Here is a 27533-nt window from a genome sequence, read left to right as displayed (position 1 = left end):
CGGCGATTCCACCATTTTTACTAGAGATTATATATTTTATAATATTAAGGTTCACAGAAACACTTGTCAACTATTAATCATGCAGTTATTTTTATGACGCTTAAGCGACCATGAATGAGGGAGAAGCCTGCAAGGGCTTATGGATTACAACTTTCACATCAGATGGGTTCCAATTCAACATTTTAACTCAATTTAGAAAGTCATTTCAGATGGGAAAACCGTAGATTACTCTTGGATGAAAAACCCACCTTACTATGACCCGGCCGGGTATCTAACCAGGAACCTCCCAATTGCTAATCCTCATTGCTTCATAAGCCACAGCACCATTCACTATTAAATAGTAAATACATAGAATATTTCCAATGCTTAATTTAGTTTAGTTTATTTCTTTAAACTATTTACAATATGGAAAGTGGAATAACATGACTTATCTTTCTTCTTTTCGTTGTATCATATATCTTTCGCAGCCAAGTAAGTTTTGATATTTTGCAAATATTTCTTTACCATTACCACTCTAGAAAGCAAATACTCCACTATAGACATTTTAAAAAGGGTAAAGGGAAGCACAGAAGGTCTTAAAACTTTCACGGTTTTGCAATATTTTCTTTTCTTTGTTTTTACTTTTTATTTCTGGAATGCAAACTGAACACTTTTAAATATATAACTTTTCTTTCTCTTAATACCAGTGTCTCACATATATTTGTTATATTTTACCTAGATTTTTTCATTTTTATTTAAAAATCTCTTTTGGTATATTAAGGACAATTCATAAATAAATTTCTACTTTCAGTGCAGGTTCCTTTTAGTACCACTCTTTCTCTTTGTTAATACTTCAGTTTTTAGACTCATTAGTAGAGGAAAAGGGATGGTAAACAAGTCTTTAAAATTAAAAATTCCTTTTTTTCCCCTCTCATTTCATTTACAATCAAGAAAATTTACTTCTCTCTAACCATATTCGCCTTTTACCTGCATGAGCCATAAATAGCAATAAAAAGGGGTATTTTTGGTTATATTTTTATTCTTTATAACTGGAATGATATGCTTCATAAATTTACATTATTAAAAATTGAGAACTTTCTATTTCTGTTTTTCCTCTCTTGTCTTTTCCCTCAGACAATCTCTACTATTATTTTATTCTCAGACAGTCTCTACTATTATAATTTCCAGTCTTAAATATCACAGATGATTTATGAATTCTTAAGTTTGAGAGTGATCTCATGTTTTGCGACATTTCTGCTGTCTCTGTAATCAACAGAGCCAACTAAAATGACTATTCTGTAAGGGTTGAGACTCACTGTTTAATTAAGTTTCTGTTTTGTGTTAACACATTTTGATGTTAAAAACTATGTGACTTTTTGATGAATATATCGCCAAATGTTATATAGAGGAAGTAATTAATTTATTTCCAACGTTAAGGAGACAGCAAACTGTCACAAATTGAGCATGTGATGGAACGACCCATATTAAACAAGCAGAGCTCACTCTGTTGTCGTTGGAGACTGTGATGGTGTGCAAGGCATTAACATTGACAGTAAAGTAAGATAGATGAGGGTAATTCTGTCAATAAAACAAAAATGTTTATTTCACTGAGTCACTTGCTGAAATAGTATGCTTTATTTTGTAGTATGGCTCAGATGGTATGTTTTATGTTTATTGGTAGTATGGCTCAAATGATATGATTGATTTTTTAGTATGGCTTAAATGATATGTTTTATTTTGTAGTATGGCTTAAATGATATGTTTTATTTTGTAGTATAGCTCAAATGATATGTTTTGTTTTGCAGTATGGCTGAAATGGTATGTTTTATTTTGTAGTATGGCTCAAATGATATGATTGATTTTGTAGTATGGCTTAAATGGTATGTTTTTGTAGTATGTTGTAATATTTTTATAGTATGGTAGTATGGTAGTATTTTTGTAGTATGGTATGTTGCATTTTTTAGTATGGCATAAATGATATGTTTTAGTTTGTAGTATAGCTGAAATGGTATCATTTGTTTTGTAGTATCAATAGTATGGCTTAAATGGTATGTTTTGTTTTGCAGTATGGCTCAAATGATATGTTTTGTTTTGCAGTATGGCTCAAATGATATGTTGTATTTTGTAGTATGGCTCAAATGATGATATGTTGTATTTTGTACTATGGCTTAAATGGTATGTTTTGTTTTGTAGTACTGTAGCTACAATGTTGCTTTGGTTTTGCAAAACTACTACCAAAATCAAGATTTCGAGTTACAGTTTTCCTCAATCTTGGAAGCTGTGTGTGATAATGCTCAATGTGACCTTTGACCCATTATTCATAATTACTTCCACATTAGAAATTTCTTGACGACCTTTGACATTACATAATACTTAAATGAGCAGATAACTTTGCCATATTATATTGGTACCTCAATTTACAAAGCAGCTTAAATTGTTGCCCAAATACACGGTTGGTGAAAAATCTATGTATGCAAAGACTTTTGGTCGTGCATTTGCCTAATTCAGAAACTGAAAATAAGACACAATTTGAAAATTTATAATCCGAGATATATAACCACTGTCAATTTATATTTCTAATCTTCTTTCTTCGCACATTTGACACTATTACATAATTGAAATCACATGATTGAATAACCACTTTGGGAGAGAAGAAAAACATCTTGGTATGGATCCATGCACCAGTTACTCAAGCGAAAAATGTTTGAATGTTTTGGGAAGTGAGTCGGGTCATATAATAATTAATAATTAGTCAAGCAGAGCTCCTTTCTTCAAGTACAAAACCTCCCAAATTTCAGAAATTGAGTTTAATTTAAAAGATGGCTAACGTTCCTCCCACAGACACGTGTCACTATTTCTGCGAGTTTCTTCACATTTTTTAGTTTACATTAAGTGAGTGACTGAGTCATCTGAGTCATTGGTTACCTCATTTCAAAACAATTGTGTTCAAGCCCAACGAAAAATCACAGTATACGTTTCTTCTCGAAATCAAAGTAAACTATATTACTTGTCAACAGATTTATTATGCATCCTTGATAACCTGTCTTCTCACAACCTCAGCACTCTTATTCTAGCCTGCTAAGAGTACTCTGGTAAACCTTCTTAACACTGTACACCCTCGATGACCCTCCTTTTCCTTTTACTACCCAAAGTGCAAAGAAGTGGGTTTTTTTTCGTGTGGAGTTCGTTTCTTATTCGAATTACTTATAAGTAAGTATTTATAATTCTTTTAAATGTCTTTCGATTCGTTTTGTTTGTTGACAGGTCACACGGTTCGGAGGTCACATTTTTTGTTAATTCGAATGATCAGAAGATGAGTCCTGCAATCGTTGCAACCAGCGCAGGTAAGATTTGTCAGGAAATACCAAAATTTGGTTGAATTATCTAATCTGTTGGTGTTGCCGGTTGTTCCTGCACTAATGGTAAATGACCTTTTTTGCAGATTTGTTTAACATGATCCAGTCTTTTTTTAATTGTCCTTAGACATATAAAAATCCATTGGTTTGACTACCAGACCAAAGCAGATTTCCACAATTTTCAGAACTGCTGCTTTTTATAAAAGAATTACCAATCTGAACCAAGAAATCCATTTCTTAAGCATTTTCTGATGTTGTTCTATCCTGATCCCCACCCCCCCCCCCAAAAACACCCATTTCTGCCACCTATTTTATGTGCTGTGATACATCATGAAACATATGGACAGTGGGAAGAAAATCTTGTAAACATGGTATCTCAAGTCATGTGACTTGCCAAATATGTGCATAAAGGTCCCTGCTGTTCTTGGTATGGTTTAAACTTTTTAACTAAGCCAAAGTTTCATGTTCGTTACTTTGTTTATTGCAAAAAATCAGTGCTTACCTCAAAGATGATAAAATGTAATGTTATATACAATCTTATCAAAAATTTTGCCAAAATTATTGCCTGAAGATGCGTGGAGATATTCAACTTCTGCTAACATGGTCGAGCACTTAATGCTCATTTGATTTCCTTCGTCGTGAATTTCATAGTAAAAGCAGGATGCACAAAAGGAAAACGCTCTGTAAAAGTAGGATTACTTTATGTTTATCATATGCACAAAACAGATAGATTTCAAAGCTGCAAAACTTTGAATAAACTTCTTAATCTCAAATCTGATAGACTGGATGTTATCATGACGGGCATGCAAAATCGATGGCAGTATTTTAAATTTAATGTTCTCAATACTTTTTCTACCTATGATAAGTAATTTAAAAATGCTGCCATCATTTTGGAAGCTAGCCTTTTGTTGAATTAAATGTTGATGAATTTGATAAACAAGTTTTGCAAGTGCGCCCTTAATTTCATTCATCAACGTTCTTCGTAATATGCCTCATTTGACAACCTATTTTCTGTGTGTAATAGATTTCCTTAAAATTAAGCAGAAAAGGAGTAACATTTTACGTTTGCTTTTATTAAAATTAAAAGCTTGCACAAGGTCTGCTTCTGAATGGAGGGGGGAGTCATTGACACAACAGTGCAAAAGGATTATTGGCAGCAGTTTTGCTTCAGGGTCATTTCTTTATCTTTCAATTCTTTCTTCTTTTGTCATTTAGTTTTCTTTTTTTTGGTAGAGATGATTTGAGAAGAGAAATATGTCATATTAAGTGAGGCTTGGATGAGCATTCAAGAAATTAATCTTAAAAGTTGAATGCAATTGTGCGAGCAGCTTAAAGGAAACGGGTGCTTCTCGCTTTGATGTACAAATTAGTCGTAAAGCCAAAAGGCAAAGTCATATCGCTCATTAACGTTACTCGTAATGGAATCACAAAGAGGTTAGGATACAAGTATATTGGAATAAGATGATGAAGCTTTGAAGAAATGAGAGTCTTGTAGGATATAAATCTAGGCTGCTTGCTTTTGATCATGAAGTAATGAAAAATATAAATTGACTGTGGAAGGGTCAGATAGCGTAACCAACAAATTGTTATTGCGGCCTTATACTTACCTGTACCTGTACAACAACTGCACTATTGTTCGCATCCATATGATTACAAATGGGACTGTGATGTATTAAATTATCGTCATGTGTTTTTCATCATAAATGTGTGATTGTAAAGACTTTTATTATTGCCCTCAAAATATGCCTGAAAGTAAGATTAATGGTCACGGAGTCAGATTATTAACAAGTAAGTTTACTGTCATCCCTGGGGGTGGGGGGGGTGGGGTGGGAGAAAATAAATGTGAAAGGTACAAAAGGAAGATTTAGTATAACAAATAACAAGCCAACATAACAGTGGAGAGAGAATGTGAGTTTTTGTATCTATCAGTCAGTCTGTTTTTGTATCAGACTATCAAACTGACTATCAGAGTCAGTTTTTGTATCTATCACCGATCAGTTTGAATAAAATATATAATTTATGCAAAGAGAGATTTTTATTTTAAATCCCAGGCTGACAATGTTTTCTTTTAGAAATCTGTGAAGAAGGCGACCAACTTCGCAGCTTCCCCTTCACTCTGTTGATTGGATTAGTTCTTGGCTTTCCTTGAGTTTAAGAAAGCCCCTGGGAAGGGGAGGAAACGGATCAGATTATAATCTTTGTATTAATGAATAAATTAGTATACTAAATTAATAATACACTAATATCTCGTGTAGCACAGCTCATTGTGAATTTGTTTTTCCTTTTTTTGAAGAAGGCATGTTTTTGTCTTCTTTCTTTCTTCTTGCACTTTTCGGTTGTTTTTGAGCATGTTTCAAGTAAAAGTCAAGTTAATAGTGAGTTTTATTCTTTAAACGTGCACGTTTTATGGACAGGTGTTGCACTTTACCCTTAGGTCTAGCTTAGTAAGCAATGATCAGAGAGTCCTTTGGTATTCTCATAAATTTATCGCTCTGAAAGTACGAATTCCCACCAGCTGGACAAGTGACCTCTGACATCAAACACAAAGAAATTCTCATGATTATAATTCAAAATTTCTAATCAACCAGTTAAAGTTTTTTTTTTTTAAATTTATTTAATTGTTTAATTGTATATATTTAATTGTATATATTTAATTGTAATTATTTAATTGTATATATTTTTGTTGTTTTATTGGGGGTGGGGGAGAAGATGTTCAGGTTTACCACATTATGATGCTTTAATAACCTTTTAAGTTGCTTTCTGGTTCCCCTTAGGTAGAATTGGTCTGGAAAATGTGGTTGGTATTGGTCGAAGGTCAAAGGTCGAGAACATGTTGTAGGACTTTAAGTTCTGAATTTTTATTCCTTTCCTGAAGAAAAAAGGAATTTATGCAGTGATGATGGAATGCGTGTGTGTGTGTACAAGTGCATGCGTTTGTTTTGTATCCTGACTGAGGACTTGAACAAAGGAATTCCATGTCCTGGGATGTGATTTCTAAAGAATCCCCACGTCCTCCCAAGGTTAGGGTACATGGATTTGAACAATGGAAAAAACAATGGGGTCCTCGGTCTGTGTGTGAAACACAGCTGCGTGGGTTGTTGTGCATTAATGTGCACTTGTTTTGTATTTCAAATGAGGACTTGAACAAAGGAATTCCAAGTCCTCATAATCATTTGAAAAGAATCACTAAGTCCTCAGAAGAATTCTATTGTTAAAGGGGTATTGTTAAGGCTAGGATTTGTGGATTTGAACAGTGGAAAAAAACAATGGGATCCTCAGTCTGAAAATAAACCACAGGGTACACATGTGTGTTCTTGTGTGCAATGCTTTGGCTGGTAAACAGTTTTGAGAATTTTTATAGAGATAATTACCTTTGCAAGATAATTGGCCCAAAACCGATGATTTAAATATTCTTTCTATTCTGTTTCTGTACCGTTGGCTCATTAAATAGTATAAATGACACAAAAATATAAACCTGAAATTAAATTATAAACCAGTACTATGTGAGAGTGTTCTTTGTCCCTCAACCCTCTACCCAACCCCTACCCCATCCCTGATCTGCTTTTAATCCCTAGATTCAGTGGATTAGCAGGAATCCCATCTGGCCTTCATGTAATTAACATCTAATTTAGCCAGCTGTGTTGTACATATGTGACATGGACCTCTCTATACTGTACTTCTATAATTCACTGTGTACATGTAATGGTATTCTTTTGTTGTGCAACTTTAAGCCTTTGAAACAGCTCATTAACACCAAGCCCAGCTGTTGCTGCTGCTACAATTAGAATTATAATAAAAACTTGTCTGTTGTAATCTTTTTGTTTAATTATTCATCAATAGTCTAAAACACTGTCGATAATCGTAGACTTTGATAAATGCAGTTAAACGGTGATGTTGACTTATGAAATTTTCAAACAAAAGGAAAATTATCATCACTGTTCAATGGTGTTGGCTACTGAACAAAGAAAGGTTTGGTTTGGCCAATTATAAATATATGTTTTCCCACCCCCCCCCCCCTTTCATTTTCTTGCAACATTTTTGCACGTAGAAAAATGCTGTGAGTGGATTAGCATTGTTTAATCTCTGCTATCAGCTGGCTTCTTGTTTACCCTTGGCGAGTGTGCTTGCAGCGTTTTGTTTTACGATATTTGTTTGCCAGAGTGTTTGTTAAAGCCGAGGCAGCTGTCCTTAAGTCAAACAGAACCAGATGTGGCATTCCCATTCCGAAATCAATTTGTCATCCACATCGTCGGAGCTAGTTTCAGTTCTGTACAGGTACAACGATGCCACGTGGAGAGAGAGAGTAAGGGAGGGTGGGAGGGATAGAATACATAGTCTGTCTGCAAACATCATTTCCTGCTTGGTATTGTGTGGTATTACCTGTTAGTGTTCTCTATTACAGTTATTAATTAACTCTTAATAACTAATAAGGCAGATTAGGTTTTTCCGTTACGACAAAGAGTTTTAATTGAGACCGCCTTACTCAAATAAAATAAATGGCTGGTAGACAATTTGTACGACTGCCAGCGAAAAAAATTCATGAGAACTGTACGATGAAACAGCTTTGGGATTTTCCCCCTCTAATTGGTGTATCCTGTCTAACATCTGATATTTTACATACCTTGTTTCTTTGAATGATTTTTCTTTATCTATATGTTTATTCATATCCATATAATATCTACTTGAACTCAACCTTAGTAGAGACATAATATGCATAGTATTCATGGTTATTCATGTCTGTAATGAATATTCAATACACCACTCCTTCACCCTTCCCTCATAGCACAGACAGCACACTTTTGTCAACTTTACTTAGTTAGTTAGCTACTCCCTTGAAAAACTGATAAAATCAGAAAGTTTTCATAATATTTACTTCCTCTGTTCCAGTATCCAAGATTCAAAAAGGACAACTATAGGATGTATAATAATATAAACAGCATAATGTTATTCAATTTGAGTTCTATCACATGATTCAGCAACACCAGTGCTCTGCAGAGACTATAAAAGAAACTCGTCTAATGGTACAGGAATTCATTAAAAAAAGAAACCTTTCAAAAATAACTTTCTCTTTCAATTTGTGTCACTTTAGCAACGTTTGGAACGCAGTACACTCTCAAAGCTATCAGGATATATTGAAAGTATTTCTGCCAGTACCATCAGAGAAAATACTTAATACTTTCTTGTAATTTTCGAGGCTTGTTTAGTAATTTTAGATATTTTGTACTTAGAACCATTGAGTGTACTGTAAATATAGCTTTCAGCTGTGCATTATTATTTTTTAATCTTATTCCTGCCTAAATTGGTATGGATGATTTTTTTTTTCTACGAAAAGTTAATATTAATTTTATGTGTTGGAGCTATTGTAACTTGAAGTGTAACAACACATTTATTCTTTTATAACAAGCCATAAAAGACAGAAATTTTAACATTGTGCTGCAATGCTTCTTGAAACAATATCGAGGGCAGTATTCGTCTATGAGTCATCAGGTTAACAGGTGTTGGAAATTTGGCTTGTGACGGAATCGATTAGTGATAGAAAAATATTAATTCCTCAATAAATATTTGGCTAGTTTCCTTTCATCTGTTCACTTGTCATTTAGGTTAACAATTTATCATTTTGTTGCAAACTTTTAAGTATTTATGTAAACATTTGTGGCCACAAACTCCATCATTTTACAGGGAAGGCAAATTATTGGATATTAGCATTGGATATGGGCATTCAGTATTGATATTCTTTAAATTATGGGCCAGCATATTGAAGAAACCTTGCCTGGTTGTCTTTAGATTTATTTGAAATTTCCTTTGGATAATTGTTAAAACAGCATTGGTGGGGAATGTGCAATAACATTAATGTATGTTTAGGAATGAGTGTTTTTTCCTGTAATTAAAGAAAAGCCATTGTCTGGCAAGAAATATATTTGTCTAAGACAAAAGCACAACCTTTTATGAATCAGACGTGGGTGTTCATTGATTTTGTTGGTTTATTTTTCTCCTGTAAATTTTGCACCATCAGCACAAACCTTTCCATTTGAATATTTCTTATTTTCAGACTTTGGTCATAACTTGAACAAAGATGGTATAATTTCAGGGATAATAATAATAATATTAATAAAAAATAATAACTCTTATTTATATAGTGCATTGTACCGGCGATCTCAGTGCGCTTTTACAAGAAACCAAAAAATTGGATGCCGATGAAAGCTGGTCACTGTTGTTAGTTGGAGAGTACTCTTAAGATGTTTCAAGTTCTGAAGTTATAAGCTAATAACTTATTACTAGGGACTATTGATACTCATCATTTCCTTGTTTGAGTGGGGTGGTGTTGTTCAGTTTTTCTTAATGGAAGATTGGCATCATGTTATGTATAATAAATGTTGTTCACATCGATCAGTCACAAGCTATTGATTGTGTAATGAAACAGTCGAGTGAACTATTTGAGAAAATTTGAACCCCCAGAATTATCTATCTCTTCATTTGTGTGAACAGAATTGTCCTGACAAACTTAACAGTTTTTAAGTAACTTTATGTAACTTTTCATTGTTGTTGCCAGATGTGCTAGAAAGTTAAAATAATGGTCACTCATTTATTCTCAACCCTCCAGAATCTTTTCACTGTCACTCTTTAATGTATTATTTTCCCTCCATGTGTGAGACATTTTGTCAATTTCTCATGAATTCCTCCTTAGATGGGTATAATTTGGAGGATTCTAATTTCGAACCCACAGGAAAATACTTCTGAAACAAAAACAAACAGTTTTGTAGTGAAATCTAGAATGTTTAAATTAAGAGGCAGTACTGACCACCTGTAGATTATGGAAGTTTATGAACTGTGGTTTGAGTGTGAGAGTATATTATGTGCAACGCTATACGTATACCAACTGGGGATGGTAGGCTGTAACGTTCGCGATAGGTACGTTATATGTAATAGGCAATCGCTTGTGCGTGTACACGGGAGAGTGTATTTGTTGCGGAAATGGGAGTGCTAACTTCAAGTCGCCTGTTTTGCCTATTTGCCAGCACTACGTCAATCACCATATTGATGCGTTCGAACAAACGGTACTTTTGGTGAGAAACTGGTGAATTTGAAAACCAGATTTCTACAAGAAGAAAACGTCGAATGGGGACAATTTTTACATGGTTAGAAAGAGAAAAATAATAACTACAAGGAAAATGTATCAAAATCTTCCACCAGACAATTCCTTTAAGTTATGGAGGATGTCTTCAAGAATGTGAGGGTTACTATATAGTGTGTGCTTTGTTGCATATTAATCACATCGGAAAGGCAACTGATCACTTCCTATACACTCTGTTCTTTTTTCAAGTAGATGAATAGTTCTGTGTGTGATCATGAATTTCTATACAGTTTGACTTGTTGCTCCTCCTTTCCAACTCTCTCCCTTACTTCCATATAATCCCTTCCTCACTCAAACTCCTGATTGAACCAGCGAAAAACAACCTGTTCCAATTTATGTTATAATCGTCAGTTTTTTCAGTTTGTTGAAAAGTCACTTAATAAGTACTGTTGAATCATTCATTTGGTGAGAAAAAGAAATCAAGAGATTTTAATTATCGATCCGGGATGATTGATGACAGCCTGACGCACCTGTTATTGCACCCATCCATCGTGTTGAAAATACGTAGGTTGACCGTTGGTGAGAGGTTCAAAGAAAACGTTTGATCACTGAATTAGAACAAAAAATCACTGTAGATGATATCATTGTCATAATCTTCCTTTGATCTTAGCTTGTAAATTGAAATTCCAATCTGAATTTCTCAAGTTGATGAAGACAATCAAACTCAGAAATGATTTTTAATCAAATGTTTGGTGGGGGGGGGAGAAGAAGGGGGATGTGCATATTGTGTGGACTTTCCCTGAAGAGCAAGGAGAGTTGTATAGAACGGTGTTATCAATCCAAGAACAACTGGGGTGGGGGGGTGGATGGGATGGATGGGGGTGGGATGTGCATATTGTGTGATAGGTTCTCCGATGTAACTAGGATAGTTGTATAAAAAGGTGATATCAGTGGTTTAAACTGTTTTTCAAAATTCAGGTTCACTATATCTTTGTTAGTGTGTCAAAACACCTTGATTTGGTTGGGTTTGCTGTAATTTATTGCATATATGCATTTAGTTTGCCTTTAGTTGTGCGTTCTCACATTCTGAGGATTAAATAGATATTGTGGTTTTGGCAAGTTTTTTCAGAGGCATACTTACAATCAAAACTACAGTAACGAGGGCAGTATTGAAGAACTTAGCATGCATAGACTCCGGATGTCTGACCTGATTAATTCACTTTGGCTTCAGCTGCGAGTACAACATTTCTGTATGATGCCGTGTTGGACGAATGTAACCGTAATAGTAATTACCAACTTTACGATGTGTTATAGTCATCGCCGACTTTACAATCCGCTCTCCCCCACAAAATTTTGCATGGTCGGTAAGAGTGACTGCATAGTATTCCCTCTTGGGAATCCAAAAAAGCAGGGTGCCTATACATTGCAAACAAAATTAAGGACCAGAACACTCTTATTGGATATCAAAAGCATTAATTCTATGTAGTTTCCGTATTGATTATTACAGAAACTTTGTCAAACCAAAAACCTTGGATAATCTCCTCAGATTTTTCTATGATGTTGTTTTCACCAAAAGCTGGCAAATCATTTTAATGTAAACAAACTCAAGGCCGAATCAATGAAGTAAATAATCAGAGGAAATAGGAGCTCTTTTAAGATGATCTGTCAATGAGGCTGCACTCGTACTCTCGTCTTAAATTGATTCCTTCGGGTACGTGCTTATGCGCTTATTCAAATAGCGATGGAAATCAGACACATGAACAAACGACGAAGAATTAATGCTTTTTAACGAAAACTGAACAGGTCTTAAAAAGGGTTGCTGCAAGTCTTATCTGCACAGTTTAAAGTTTAGCTGAAATATGACTTGGTTTTGTTAACGATGTCGTGTTATTAAATACAGTTCATGTCGCTTTAGTTATCTACATTGGGAAAGTATATATCTCTTTCATGTTAGGCTGGGTATGGCCTATACTCCTTAAATGTTAAATAATTTCCATGATTATTAACTTGATAAATACATATGACAAGATTCCCCTTTTTGGTCTCCCGAAACGGAAAGCTATGGAGTCACTTTTACTGACCTTGCAAAATTGTGAGGGGGACCTCGGATTGCAAAACAGCAATGACTATGAAGCTGATTGCAAAGTCGGTAATTACTTAGATTCGTCCAACAAGGCAACATACAGAAATGCTGTACTCAAAATTGAAGACTTTATTGTTTGGCCAGGCAACGGCAAGACTGTCACTTCTCAGAATGGTTGCTATTACTAAAATCATAGGTCTGCCCTGTTTGTGATTGTTAAAAGTGACATTCAACAGGTGGAATAAAATTAGTTTTACGTATTAAGAAATAAAGTTCTCATTCGATTTCTCAAACATTTATATTACATGACAACCTTACGCATTACGAGTAGAGGCCCTGTGACAAATCTTACGCAGTACAGGTAGGACCTTTGCAATGTCATCTGCGAAGCAATCAGGTCACACATCCTGAGTCTATGTACAATAAGTTCTTTCAATACTGCCCTCATTCCATTGGGAAACATTGCATACTCTAGTTTTGATTATTTTTTTACCAAGTGATTTTTAACATTGCTATCCTAAGTGTCTTACAGGATATTAAAGGCATATTTATTTGTGACCTATTTTTATTAGGATATGGATTCATCTCCATTGGACAATTTGAATTCATTGCAATTCAAATCTATTTCTTGTACGTTCAAACAGAAATATCATAATAAAGAGCAGAGCAGAGTGAGAAAATGAATTGTAATACAAAACACAACGACTGTTATCACAGCCAATGACTATTGTCCTAATAATGTGTCAAAAGCTCTTAAAATTGTTACCACTTTAATTCTTGCACTTTTGGGTGCAAAATAATATGAAAGAAATGAATAGCAAATAAAGAAGAATATTACTAAACCCTTAAGCTCTGTTGGCTGGATAATTTAAGGTTTAGACTTGTCCAAGTCACAGCCCACTAGTCACAGTAAATAAATGAACCATGAATTCACTGTGCAAAGAATATCTTTCTTTACACACACAGTAAATGTGTTTGATGACGAAAATGATTGGAGTTTTATCCTCTTGAAAGGAAAGAGAACAATTTCAGTTTACAGAGTCTGTTGTGTTTTGCTTTGGGGGGGGGGGGGTATCATCACAAAATCCTACGATAAGTAAAGATGATAGTTGGGTTTGTGTCATACAGAAGTAGATGCAATTAATTCAGTATCATTCTGGGACATACACAGCTCCCACATGATAGAAGCTGCCTGCCCATCTTGGATGCTACACGTACAACAATAAAAGTTTGCCTGAAATGTCAAAGGGAGCTAAAACTATACCATTAGAAAGGAGATAGATAAAGTTAAAAGGAAATACTAGAAAATAATTAAATGAAAAAAGCAAAAAGTGGTCTGAAATTACAGTAGATTAGAAGAAATGTTTTCTGTTTTTTTTCATAAACAACATTTTCAGGAAATGGAATTGATTAGATATTCAATCCCTACTGTATGAAAATGTCATGCTTCATTGAAGAGATGTAAATCTTAGCGATGAAATCATCTTGCTGTGACTGAATATTAGTTGTGTGCTCCTAATCAAATGTGTGCCCGTGTATATATGCGCCGGTGAGTAACCTGCTATGGAACCAGCGACCTATTTTTCGCTGCTGCTTTTTGGGAGAGTAAAATCGCGGAATTTTAACATATAGGGCTAACATTATTCTTCGAAAGCTGCTGTTGAAGATGGATCTAATGCTCATAGTTTTACAGGGAGGGTGATAGCTATCCAAGAACAGCTTGGGGGTGGGAGAGGAAGGGAGGGAGATATGGAGGGGCAGGGGACCTTCCAGACAGTGTTATAGGTTCCCTGTGTAGACTTGAGAGTTGTACAGGGTGATAGCTATTCAGAACAGCTTGGGGGTAGGGGAGGGAGGTAGAGAGGGGGAGGGGACCTTCCAGACAGTGTTATAGGTTCCCTGTGTAGACTTGAGGGTTGTACAGGGAGGGTGATAGTTATCCAGAACAATTTGGGGTGGGGGAGGAAGGGAGGGTGAGAAGACAATGTTATAGGTTCCCGTAGCCAGGAGAGTTGTACAGGAACCATGATATGATTCCTTGAGCAGCCGGGGGGGGGGGTAGTGGGGATTGCATGATTACATGAACAGAGGGTGTCATGAGTAGCAATGGGAGTTGTACAGTCCTTGGTAGCACAAGGGTTGTACAGAGACAGTGTAGCAAGGGTTGTATAGTGAGGTTTCTGATAGATCTGCTTAACAGCAATTTCTCTAATATGAGTATAACGTGAGTTATCTCTATATGACATTTACTAAATAATAAAATACTTAACCCCAAGTAGTTAACCAATATTTGGTACTCTTGAGATGCTGGAATTTATTATTCATATTCATTCATAACTATTTTACTCTGAGTTTTGTTACATATCAAGGAAACTATCGTATTAATATTTTTTCTTGGCTATGGATGGTTTCTATCCGCAGGCAAAGAAATTTTGTTTCCTTGTAGTAAAATGGTGACATTGTTATTGCACCAAGAAGTACCAGTATAACTCACTGCTTGGGGGATCTATAGTCTATATTCAAAATACCAAAGAAATGATATCGTTCTTTTACCTTGGTGGAGCAGAAACGAGAGACCCTTTTTATCAAGTACAGCCATCATTTGAATCTACCAGCATTTGTCTCTGTTACCTGTAACCGATACCATCCCATCCGTCTCATGTTCAAGCCTTGATACTTCTTTCTGAAGTGGTAGAGTGTGTGTTAGGTTATAATAGAAAGTTAACAATGTGGGAAAAGTTACAGGAATTTATACAGCCTCAAACAACCTACAACTGACTTTAGATATGCCCTAGACACTATTAGGGAATATGTAGGTTTAAAATTTTACACTGTATGGAAGGTCTTCATGTTGAATCATACGACCAGTTTGATGAATGTGATAGAGAGAAATATACTTTTATTTGTAAAGAGCAAACAGGAAGGACTAAAAAATACCATAAAAACAGTTTTGACTGAAATAGTATGAACAGCTGGAGTAAAATTGATCAAAAAGTAGGTTTTCATGGATTTCCTCTCTCACTCTGAGGTATTAGATTTATAAATAAGAAAACAAAATTGTAGGATAGTTTGACAAATTTTGGCAAATTTTGACAAAATTTGACAAAGTTTCCTTACTTCAAAGTATTCATTCTAACTAATTTACCATGTAAATAGTACTTTGTGAGGGTATGCCATGACTTTTGTTTAAATATGACAGTGAAACAAGTCAAATGTAACGCAGGAGAAAATTAGAATGTAATTAAATGGTACGAACCCAAGCTGTCCTGTATCATTTAAGAGTAGATTATGTCAGAGTGATGTAGTTAGACTATAAATTTACATCACAAAGAACTCCACAATTGTGTGCAATTAAAATGGTAGAGAATACTGTGCACCTATGTTCAACCCATAGTATGGTGAGGTTATCACCTAGCAACTACTTTAGACACAGGATGTATCACCAATGATATGACAGATTAACAGAAATCTTCAGAACTGTCGTAAACATGAAAAGTCTCCAAGCGACAAATGACTGTCCAGGCATGCAAACAACAACAAGATTCATTGAAGAAACTTAAAACATAATATCAGTCAAAATATTCTGCATTAATTCAGCTGTAGAATCTAGTTCCCTCAATAGTTTGTTTTCCCTATCCATGACTGAATTCCTTGCTTCACATTAAGTTTATAAATTCTTGATGCTTGAGTTGCTATTCAGTTAAGATTGGTTAAGATACATTATGAGTAGGGATAATGATTTATTTATATATTATGATGTAATTTTTGCCAGTATAGATAGTAAAGCATAGTACACATACAGGCACATTTAATGTGTATGTTGACCTATGTTGTCCTTTGTAGTTAGTTGCACTTAGAGAAATGCATGGCAAGTGTACCTAATATTACAGTGTACACAAAAGTGGATAGGTGGCAGCTGTGTACTATGATATCCTATATAGCTACTTTAATATGTACAGTATAGCCTAATAGCAAGGAATATACATAACAAGCACGTACCACAAGCTATTTATAACAAGCACGTACCACAAGCTATTTATGTTTTCCTATGTAGCTGGCTAAGTACATATAAGCCCCATTGGCAGTTACTCGTTTCCTGGAGTGGCGCTATATAAATCTAATTATTATTATTATGATTATATAGCCAGTGCATGTATTTGTAAGGACTGAGCAGTAAGGTACCACAGCTGTGTAAATTGCCCTATGTATGTTGCCTTATGTATTTGGCTACATAAGTAAAGCGAGTGAACTTAATATATTACAGCTGCATAGCCCATACTTCCCTATATGTAGCTGGCAATGCATATGGACACTGCTAGCTGTGTACATCTTGTAAGGTAGCTGCATACAAACATAAATGTGACTGTTACAAGGGTAGTATTTCATAATTTTTTGCACTGAAATCTAACTCAATTGATATACTTGGTACATTGAATAGAAATTGTTGTAAGTTGTAATGATTAAACTTATTTACTTATAATGAAGACTTACAGTAGCTTATACGTTTTGTGAAATTAGGTTCAATCTAAGGATGTTAACAGAGAGAGAGGAAGAGGGGGAATTAAATTCCCAAGATGGTTACATTAATGCATAATATGTGATGGTCCCATGAGTAAAGTAACAAATAGGAAATGTTCATTTCAAATGAATGTTGCTATAAACAACATGGTGGTGTCTTCGTTATTCAACCAAATCTTGTTTATCCTGTCTGGAAGAGTAGGCCTAATGTTATAATTTTGCATACTTATTGTACTACAGGCTGGCCGTTATCTGTACCGGCCAATCAAGTTACTGGAAATCACACATCAGTTTAACGGCCTGAGCTAACCAAGGAAACCTAACAAAGAATGGTGGCATTTTCAATGACTGTAATTGGCTTCCATTGAGAACTTTTGGGGGGATTTCCAGCTTAGCTTTTTTTTTACAGTAACGACCTTAATAAATCATTCTGGTTATTACCATGACCACTCAATAAAATTAAGGGTTGTGCAATCCAGCCTAATCTCACTTGTAGTTTATGTATGAATTTTAGGCCCTTAAACTAATTTAGAACAATGCAAACAGCCAAGTGGACTTTATTTCATACTAAAAGGACGAGATATTTGTAGCAGAAGGATTATTGGATGGGTCAGTGGTCATTTTGGGTAGGAACCCTTGCTGAACATCTACTGTAGCTATTAATGTAAATTTCTGATGGGGTTCAATAGGGTGATCGCAATATTCAAATTAAACTATGAAATTATATTTCATTTATATTTCAAAATTGAATATTATAGCAAAGACAAAGGCTGTTATTATCAAGTACCAAACGAGACTAGAAGTACTATAGTAGCAATCATTCTGTCTGCTTTAACTCACTTGAAGAAATGACCTCTCAAAGAAAAGAACGAACATTATGTGCTTAAATTCCTAAATATTCTGGAAGCACTGTTATGTTTTTATATCTCCACTTACAAGTCTTTGACGGCATCTAGAAGAAGGAATTAAAATACCTCTTTGATAAATTACTCCCTCTCAACAATAAGAAGAAACATCACATTTTAATCTGTGTGACTACATTTAAAACGTACTGTTTGGCGTAAAATGAGCGTACATCTTGATTTGATTAAGTTTTAATAGGTACACTGTTGTGTGCATACAGTACTGTCTATTAATGAATAATCAAGTCATCACATGAGAGTTAGTTAACATACTCTTCTATGTGAATGTATAGAAAGCATACATCCTGATGTGAAATGAAAAAAACAAAATAGTACAGAGGTTAATCTATGTTTAATACAGGACTAAAATCTAAGCATCCTTGTGATATTATCTATCAATGCCTACACGCCATTTTGGAGATACATTGATATGAAGTGTATATAAATTTAAAAAAACTTTTTTTACCAAAAGTGAATTTACAGCAAACAAATGTGATATCATAGATGCACAAATAATCTGTTTTGAGTTTCTTCAAAGCACTGAAGTGTTCTTCTTTTAGTGTTGATGCATTAGTACTTGAATTAAACATGTTCATTGTTACTGTGTATGCTTTAATACAATCCCTTTAGTTAAATCAAAACTACAGTATGGAATGTTTCCTGAAAGGTAATTATGGCGGTATTGCAGAACTCAGGATTCATAGACTCCGGATGTGTGACCTGATAAATTTGCGGATTGCATTGCAGGGTCCTACCTGTAACATGTAAGATTTGAGTTCTACTCCTAATGCGTAAGGTTGGCATGTAGCATACATTTATGAGTAGTCAGAATACATTAAAACACTTGTGTTCTTTATGTACATATTCTGTTGTACAAGCAGTTTTTTTCCGTTATAGATATATATCCATTTTCGTGACCCCTATCAAATAATGGTACTAACCAAAGGTTCAGGTGCATTGACTATTTTATCGGGGGTAAACAATTACTATATCAAACCAAACATATTTTAACATTTAAGGACATGTTAACTATATTATATTATCAACATTTACTAATTTAGTCGCACCAAGTACAATATTAATGTTCCTTTGATAATTTTATTCTACCTGTTGAATGTTTTTTTTCTAAGATTGACAAATAGTGCAGACCCTACGATTTTAGTAATAACAACCTTTCTGATGATGGTCTAGCTGTTGCTGGCCAAAGGTTTTGTACCAATGAAGTCTTTGGCTTTGAGTATGTACAGCATTTCTGTATGTTGCCGTGTTGGACAAGTCTAACCATCAGGGATGTGCTAAGGAATATGTGAGTGTTTGGGAAGGATTCGCGTGGTAGTGTGATCTACGTCCTGGGGGAGGGGTCTTAGGGGTGGGGGTGTCCTCTCCGCTTTGGAAAATGTTCGCAAATGAAGTATGTTTAGATGGCAAATGTTGCTATCTTTTTCCTATTCAGCAGCTAACTTTTGTGCCAAGTATTCATCCATATTTTGATAATGGTAAACTTTATTAAATATAATCATCAACAATAAATGTTGTAAATGTTTAGAATACTGTTCGTAAATGTTTAGAATACTGTTTAGAATACTGTTTGTGCTGGACGGCATTCAGAACACATCCCTGAACCATAATAGTACGACCCCTTACGATCCGCGTTAAACTCATTGCCGATTTTGCAGTCCGTGGTCCCCCTCAAACTTTTGCAAGATCGCAAGATCAGTGTCTCTGTAGTTTTCCTTTGGGGAAACCAAAAAAGGATGTTACTTAACCCTAGATCAAAACAGTTGAGGGAAAAATCAAGAAAAAAAAAAGTACTTTGTTGTCAACATGCATCTCTGATATATCATAACTGCTTGCTCTGAGTTATCCTCTGGTACAAAGTGTGACAACCTCAACCAGTAATTATCTGATATACTGCAGGAAGGAATTCTACAGAATTGTCACCAAGATACAAAATATTCGTATAAGTTCCTCTTTTACAGGTCACAAGATGGCACTCCATCCATCATTTAAATTAAGTAATTGCATTTCCTACTCCGAAATCAATCAAGAAACTTCCTGAAGTGAACGTTATTAAACATGCCTATCTCCACATGCATTCAAAGTCAGTTGTTTCCTTTAAACTTATGTTCGTAACATTTTTTTTTTTATCAACATGCATGTCGAACTGTTTAATATTTCTGCCAATCTTCAAAGAACAAGGATCAAGATAGTTTAGTGTATCACTCTTCACTCTTTCTATTTGGGGGGGGGGGTGGGTAGGAGATGGCTTTTGGGGGGGATTGAATAGCAGTCTGAAATAAGGTGAGATTATTCTATACCATTACTGCAGTGTAACATTGAGGCAGTTGAGAAACATCTGTTAATACTCTACCCTCATAACACCAGTATATAACAAGGAAATTTGGCAGAAACATTGCAAAAAAATTGGTTTACCTGTGAAAGTATAAAAATCATTACTTATGTGGCACATATAGTAGTTTGCATTTTGGGGTTTACTGGTTAATTTGTCGGTTACTAACTTGTATGGGGTTTACTGGTTAATTTGTCGGTTACAAACTCATATTATGGGGTTTACTGGTTAATTAATCGGTTACTAACTGGTATTATGGGGTTTACTGGTTAATTAGTTGGTTACTAATTCGTATTATGGGGTTTACTGGTTAATCAGTATGTTACTAATTTGTATTATGGACAGCCAAATGGTTGTAAGTACATCTAGGTTTGTGGCACCCAGTGATGCCTGAATATTCGTGTCTTAGTCAGAGAGACACTACTAAGTTACAACTCATAATCTATCTCTATAGTGCTACGTATGTACATTACAGCGTGTACAGTTTATATACTTCCCACAGTACATGCAGACCGATGGTTAGTGTTGACTTTACTGTGTTTGCTCCTCTGCAGTATAGGTGGGCAGAGAAAGAGATTGCTCATAAATTAAAACCCCTGGTATAATTGAAACTAAACATAGCATATATACTAGTTCCTTTGAGTTTTTGAAACTTGCAAGACCAGCATCTTTTGCAATGTGCTTTCTATTTTATTAACTTGTCATGTTGTATTAAAGATACATACCCTGAAACTACTAGAGATTCAACTCATCATTTGGTTTGAGGACATATTAACCTTGTCTACTTGTTACCAAAAACAGAACATGTAAATGGGAAAACTAGGCTTTGAAGCTATAGGGCTCTGTCATTCATTTCTTAAAAGGTAAACTACTTTATATATTGACAAGAGGAACACTGTTTTTGTCAAAACAAAACATACCCTTGTTTACCAGGGAAGACGTTTAAACAAAGCACTTCCCCTTTTCTGGTACCTCCTACAATTTTCAAATTATCTTTTTTATAAACTTCCTCAATTTTGTGATAACAATTATTTTGATTGATAAATGTATGTTTACATAACAACCAACCAAGAAATGGAGGAGTGTAGAGAACCATTTTGTGGCCATTCTTGCAATTTTGTTATTGACAGAAGATTATAAATTTAAGAGTTGTTTTGTTTTGAAGATTCTTTTAATTCAGGGGGAGGGAGAGGGGAGGAAGAGGGAGAGGGCAGGGAGAGGGAGAGGGGGAGGGAGAGAGGGAATGAGTAGGGGGATTCCGGATTTTATAAAGGATAGGAATATGGCCATGATGTCGTTGAAGGTGACTTCCAGTTTAGGGGATAGGAGCACCCTCTTCAAGTAAAACTTAATCAAGTTATGCTAAGAGCTAATTTGGAAATTTGGTGTGGGACTGATAGGGTAGTGTACACCTCCTAGTCCCCCCTCACCCATTCCACCCCCCTACCCTGGAGATGCACACTTGTCAATACTTTATTAGGAGCCTTAAGAGGATGCATAATATGACATTTTAAGATTTGATAATGTCAGAGATGATGTATGTTCAAGTGATACATTCATAAATAAAGTGAGTTCATTGTAGCTGTGTATTCTTGTGAGAGCCATACTTGATATGTATTCATTCTGTGGCCTCATTGTTGGGTAATTTGGACTCTTAATACAAACTGTTAAAGAAGCTTTTTTTTTTCGTTGACCCAGATAGATAGATCTTCCATGCAATAAATCGATAATAAACACCTCTCACAACTGGATTTATTAGCCATTAATATTCATGTTTCAATTTAATGATAAAAAAATAAATGTATCACTTTTTATTATTTTTTCATGTCATTGTACACTTCACTCTATGATAGGTGGGATCATATGAATCAGTTATTAGCAGTATGCTGTAAAAGTTCATTTTGTTGAGAACAACATATCAGACTGTTGTTATACCTTTGTGAATCAATTACTATCCTATTTTGAGTTATGTACTTGTTTATGATGCCGCAATGCACAGTATACAGCATGGCATGAGTAATGCATTATACCGAGTTAAGTAGTACAGCTGCACTCGGGAGAAGGTCAAGTATGTCCCAGGGAAGAAATGTGTTAAGGATGGAGAGAAAAGATGGACTTAAAACTCTGGAATTCATTGGAATCGTAGTTTGCCAAGAAAACAAAATTCTGGTGGGAAAAAAAGTGGAAATATTGTGAAAAGAAGAAACAGTCGTCTCTGGGATCTTAATTGTCAGGTTTATTATTGAAAAAAGTCATTTGTAAAATAGACTCTGTAATATAAGTTCCTATATATAATTTAGACTCAGGGTTTGCCCTAATTAGTTACTTTAATGTTTTGCTTCTTAGTAGCTGATATGGAGTGATTGATTAGCCCCAAAAAAGTGACTTAATTACCTTCTTATATATATTTTTTTTTGTGTCTTGTTTTTCTCTCTAGCTGAAAATGGCAAGACTTTGGAGGCAATCATGCAGGTTGACATAAAGGAAACTGGTGTAGGAAAGGAGGTAAGTGATATGAATATTCATTAAGTAGGAGAGACAGCAGTGACGGAGCTAGGGGTATTGGTCAGGGGAGGGGCGAGAATGGTCTGTAGGGCGCTTTTGACACTTTCTAAGCAGAGCGCCACCACAGGTTGGCGCGAAGCGTACGGAATTTTTTGGAGTAAAGATACTCCCTAGATCGCCGGAAATGACCCTTTTTCGGGCCTTGCTAATTTGCAGATAAACGAAGAATAAATAGGTGTCATCGCCAACAAAATGTGACAAATGTCAATAGGTAGATCAGAGCGCAATTCCAAAACTTACTGGTTTGGATATTTACGAGTGACGAGCTTACCTGTCTCCTCACAACCTTAGCACCTCATTCTACCGTGCCTATAAAGTCCTGGTAAAATAATAACACTGTGCGCCCTCTATGACCGAACCCCCCCTCGGTCACTCCTCACTACTCATGAGACCACTCCTTAAAAGTGGCCTCACGGTCACCGAAATAGGGGTGGCCAGAATCCTCTGGCCACCCCCAAGGACTCCTGTCGACTAAACTTCTCAAAGGTGAGCCCTTAACAAAAGGCACTGATGCCTTCCTAGCAGGGAGAGTGTAATCCTCCCCGCCGCAGCGGGTAAGGGGGGGGGGAACACTCTCCTGAGCCCTGCAGGCGAAACTACCCCTTTTTCCTAACAAGGAGCCTCATCCTGTAAAGGCCCAACACTTGCTAACCCTAAGACAACTTAGGTGAGTACGCCTATGAAAAACACAGGGTGCAAAGTTACCCTCACCGATAGACCTGGCCGGTGACTCTTAGTAGTTGTTGGCTCTGTCTATCTGGTGTTGTGCTTGGAGTCGTGAGCCTAGTCGAACGACTGCTCCCCCGTCCGGCTGTGTCCCACCCCCTCGGGGGAGGGAGGCGGGAATGGAGACAGGTAAGCTCGTCACTCGTAAATATCCAAACCAGTAAGTTTTGGAATATTTACTTCGCTCCTCGCTTACCTGTCTCCTCACAACCTTAGCACCGAGTGGCACTGCCCGATGGTGGGAGGCCCGAGGGGTGGGACCAAGTACCAACCGGACCTCGCATCACCGCGCTGCCAAAAGCTGCCTCGGCGTGTAGAGTGTCAGGTAAGTAACAGGCGGCGAACGTAGTTGGTGTTTTCCACGCTGCCACCTTGAGGATGTCCTGTATCGGGATACCGGCAGAGAGAGCTGTGGAAGCCGAGGCCCCACTGATGTTGCGATCTCTTGGCCGGGTATCCCCCCATCGTGAACGGGCGGATCATCTCTACTAGCCATCGGGATAGGGTATCCTTGGCGGCTGCTGTTTAAGGTGGTCGTGGCAGGATGAAAAGGGAGGTTGTTTGTCTCAACTTCTCTGTCCTGTTTAAGTACCACTTCAGTGCCCTGACTGGGCACCAACGCTTGTCCTCAGCCACTGATGAAAGGGTTTTGATTTCCTGAGAGAAAATGTCCCCGGGCAAGAAAGTCAAGGCCCGGTTCTTGGCAATAGGGACGGGTCTGGAACCGTCCTCGCCCCATGGCCCTCGAATCTGATGTGGTTCTGTTTGGTTGTTAGGGCTTGGAGGTAACTCCTTCACGCTGACGCTGCCGCAATGACGAAGAGTGGTTTCTTTGTAAGAGCAGCCAGGGAAGCGTTCCCCGTTGATTCGTACAGCGGCCCTGCCAGGGCATGCAGCACTGCCGAGAGCCCCGCAGAGGGGGCTAACTGTCTGACTCGTGGACGGCGATTAGCCATGCCTTTGGTGAGCTGGTCAATGTCTGGGCTAATGCCCAGCGTGGAGCCGTCTGGAAAACCAGACGTCCCCGTCTGGGGCTTGCGTGTGGGACCTGCGGCCTGGGACCCGGGGTCCGGAGGGAGCCACTAGGATGAGTTTACCCTTGGAGCTGCGAATCTTCCTCAGTATCTGGCTGATCATGCCAAAGGGGGGGGAAGAATTTAAACCTCTGGTCCGTCTCAAGGCAGGGACCTGGCGCTATGTGGGAGGCTGCAGGTGGGACCGCCTGTTACAAAAGATGGGCAGCCCATTGTTGCCCTTTGTCTTAAGCAGGTCTATCAGAGGTATGCCGAACATGTGGAAAAACCTACCGCATGTTCCTTGCGAAGGGTTTACTCGTCGGGGTCGAGTTGTCCCCTGGGCAGAGCATCGGTCCTCACACTCTCCTTTCTGGCTTTCAGCTGTGGTGAGGGTCTCCCATGCCAGACGGCACAATCTCTCTGCCCTGGAGTCCTGAGAGCGGGGCGGAAGTACATGAAACCTGGTTATCTTTGCAAATAGAGTGTTGGGGCCGATCCTTTGCCCTGCTGACGCCACTGTGGTGCAGGAAAGTGGTTTCTCTGTATATGCTGCTAAAGAAGTCAAGGACAGTGGCCTGTATGATGACCTTGTTAGCGCCTGCAGTACAGCAGCACTCGCAGCACTGCTTGCAGTACCACAGTACCGCTGATGACCCCTTTAGTTATCAGCCAGTTGCAATCAGAAAACCTCTGAAGAAAAGTAATGCCTTGATGATGTAGACCTAAGCTGTACCCTGTAGGGAGGTTTAATGGAGGTTCTTTCCATGAAAAATAATATTAATAATAATATTGAGGGTTGAACTGCGCCGGCCTATCTATCGATAACGAAGCCAGAGGCGCTAGCAATATTACCCTGGTCAACAATAACCTGTTAAACAGAGAGAAATCCCTCCTGGATGGGAAGACGCAATGGAGATAAAGTGCCTTGCCCAAGGAAACAACAGAATGATCTGGCCAGGACTAAAACCTGCAAGCCTTACATCACCAGTACACTGCCTACACCGCTTGACCACAGTGCTCTCCAAAAATTGAGTACTGAATGGATAGTTTGCTTCATCAGAGTCTTAATCAATGCTACAGCTGCTACGTGGCTTTTACAACTACAGTATATGTATGTATTTGTGTATGTAATTTAGATCATCCTGCAAGTAGGAACTTGTGAAGAAGCCTCATTGGCTTATCAAAGCCGCAAGCTGACCAAAGTCAGTCTCGTACATTCATATTTTAATGTCCATGACTATGAATTGTCAACAGCTCTGTAACTGGACAACATACATTAATCTTGGGGTGACTTGAACCGGGGACCTTTTGATTGGAAGGCACCGGGTTTAACCACTGAGCTAACTAAGCTACAGCCCTACTCACCAGGAACAAACTCCCAACAGGGGCTGTGTAGGGTGGGTTTGTAGAAATTCCACCTCATAAATCCTGGCTGTTTAACGGAGTCCAGGGAGTTACTCAGCAAACACAAAGGTTACTAATTGTTTAGTCTTTTGCTTGATAGCGTTATTAGAGGTGTAAGAAATATGTTACCGAAACCCTTTAGGGGCTATTATTTCAAAACAATTTCCGTTAAGACATTAATATAACATTAGTATAACGTAATATCTCATCGACATCTTATGTCAACGTTTTATCAACACCACATTTAACGTAATAAACACGTATTGAATGTTATGATAACGTACCCGTTACTTCTCAAATCTCTTCCTGTCGAGATGTGTCCATTTCTAGTGCAGTAAAGGTTTCCAGCTTCCTATTGAAACCACCTAGCGCCTAGGCTAGTCAAGACTAGGCCATCAGGTGCTACGAAATGCAACTCTGCTTAAGATGTCGGAACATCGAACATTGTTCATGAAGCGCATGCTGTATGTTCGGAGCGTGTTAGCGCTTGTAACTTGCTGGGGTTGTATCCTACCCCTTTTTCAACTTACTAACGCGTTTGTCTTGGTAATTCACCAAAGAAAAAGGAAGAAAGGCTTATTCCATAGGATCGCTCACGTAGTCGATAGCTCGTTGCCGTAAATGTTGAGCTTACACGTGTCAAGCCAGGTGGCTGCTTGGCCCCCCCCTCCTCTCTTAACAAATGTGCCACGTTGTACCTTCTTTTTTTTTTTTCTTTTTTTTTTTTTTTTTTTTTTCTGGCAGTTTGCCAAGGATCTGTGAGCGTTATGTTTCCTGGCACTTTGCCAAGTCTCGAGAAAGTTCTCTTCCTAGCAGTTTGCCAAGGTTTTAAGGTAAACGGAATACTGTACGTCATGAGAACCGATTTGAAACCCCTCAGTCTTACGCATTTTAACATGTTCTGGAAGTGGGTTCACCAGTGTTTTAAACGACCGTGTTTTTTAAACACAAGTAAGATTTTAACCTAGGCAAATGGCGATGAATTATGATTAGAGAGGAGTATAATTAGCGAGGAGAATATGACCCATGAGTGTCTGCAGGTACTCGATAAATAAACACACATTTGGGATGTGTAGTGGTAGCGGTGTTTTTCCGCAAATGATTCGAACCTGTCGTCGTCGCTCAAGCTGCTAGTTCCGGGGGGGGGGGGGGAAACTCCCCCTAATCTGGGAAGCGGGAGTAACCGTCCTCTGTAACCCCGAAATCTAGGGGTCAACCTCGTCGTCTAGGCCGGACAGGTTGCCCGACGCTCTGCAAACCAGGTCGTCCTTGCCGGGGAACAAATCAGGTTCCATTCTTTGGTCTGGGATTGATCGTGGTGTCACGGCCGGGCTGGCCATGGGTTGCGATCGCTCCTCGGCACCGATGTCTGTGTTCGGTGTCTGGGGATAAGTATTTCTCCCTTTGCCGTGGGAACCTGGCTCGGGGCTGGTTCTCTTTTCGGATTGGGCGCTTGCCCCTGCTACCCCGTTCTGGGGGCCCGGCATTGGTAATCTCGTCGGTTCCCGGCCTCAGGACCGGCCGCGGCTCCGGTTAGGGGGTCTGCGGGCCGGGCTTCTGCA

General features: G+C 37.6%; 1 protein-coding gene and 1 long non-coding RNA gene across 2 annotated transcripts in view; one reads left to right on the top strand and one right to left on the bottom strand.

Annotated features, from left to right (window-relative positions):
• LOC139958336 (uncharacterized) overlaps positions 1-27533 on the bottom strand; it is a 102911-nt gene that overhangs the window by 20756 nt on the left and 54622 nt on the right. The gene's annotated exons all lie outside the window — the stretch shown is intronic.
• Positions 1-27533, top strand: part of LOC139958331 (receptor-type tyrosine-protein phosphatase-like N) — a 136453-nt gene that overhangs the window by 63450 nt on the left and 45470 nt on the right. The window contains exons 9-10 of the mRNA XM_071955319.1: positions 3244-3323; positions 22698-22765. Coding sequence (XP_071811420.1) covers positions 3244-3323; positions 22698-22765 — 148 coding nt within the window. The remainder of the gene's footprint in view (positions 1-3243; positions 3324-22697; positions 22766-27533) is intronic.

This window comes from Apostichopus japonicus, chromosome 18 (assembly GCF_037975245.1).
Source record: "Apostichopus japonicus isolate 1M-3 chromosome 18, ASM3797524v1, whole genome shotgun sequence".
NCBI classification, from domain to species: Eukaryota; Metazoa; Echinodermata; class Holothuroidea; order Aspidochirotida; family Stichopodidae; genus Apostichopus; species Apostichopus japonicus.
Note: the sequence above shows the minus strand (reverse complement) of the source record. Positions and strands in the feature narration are given on the sequence as shown.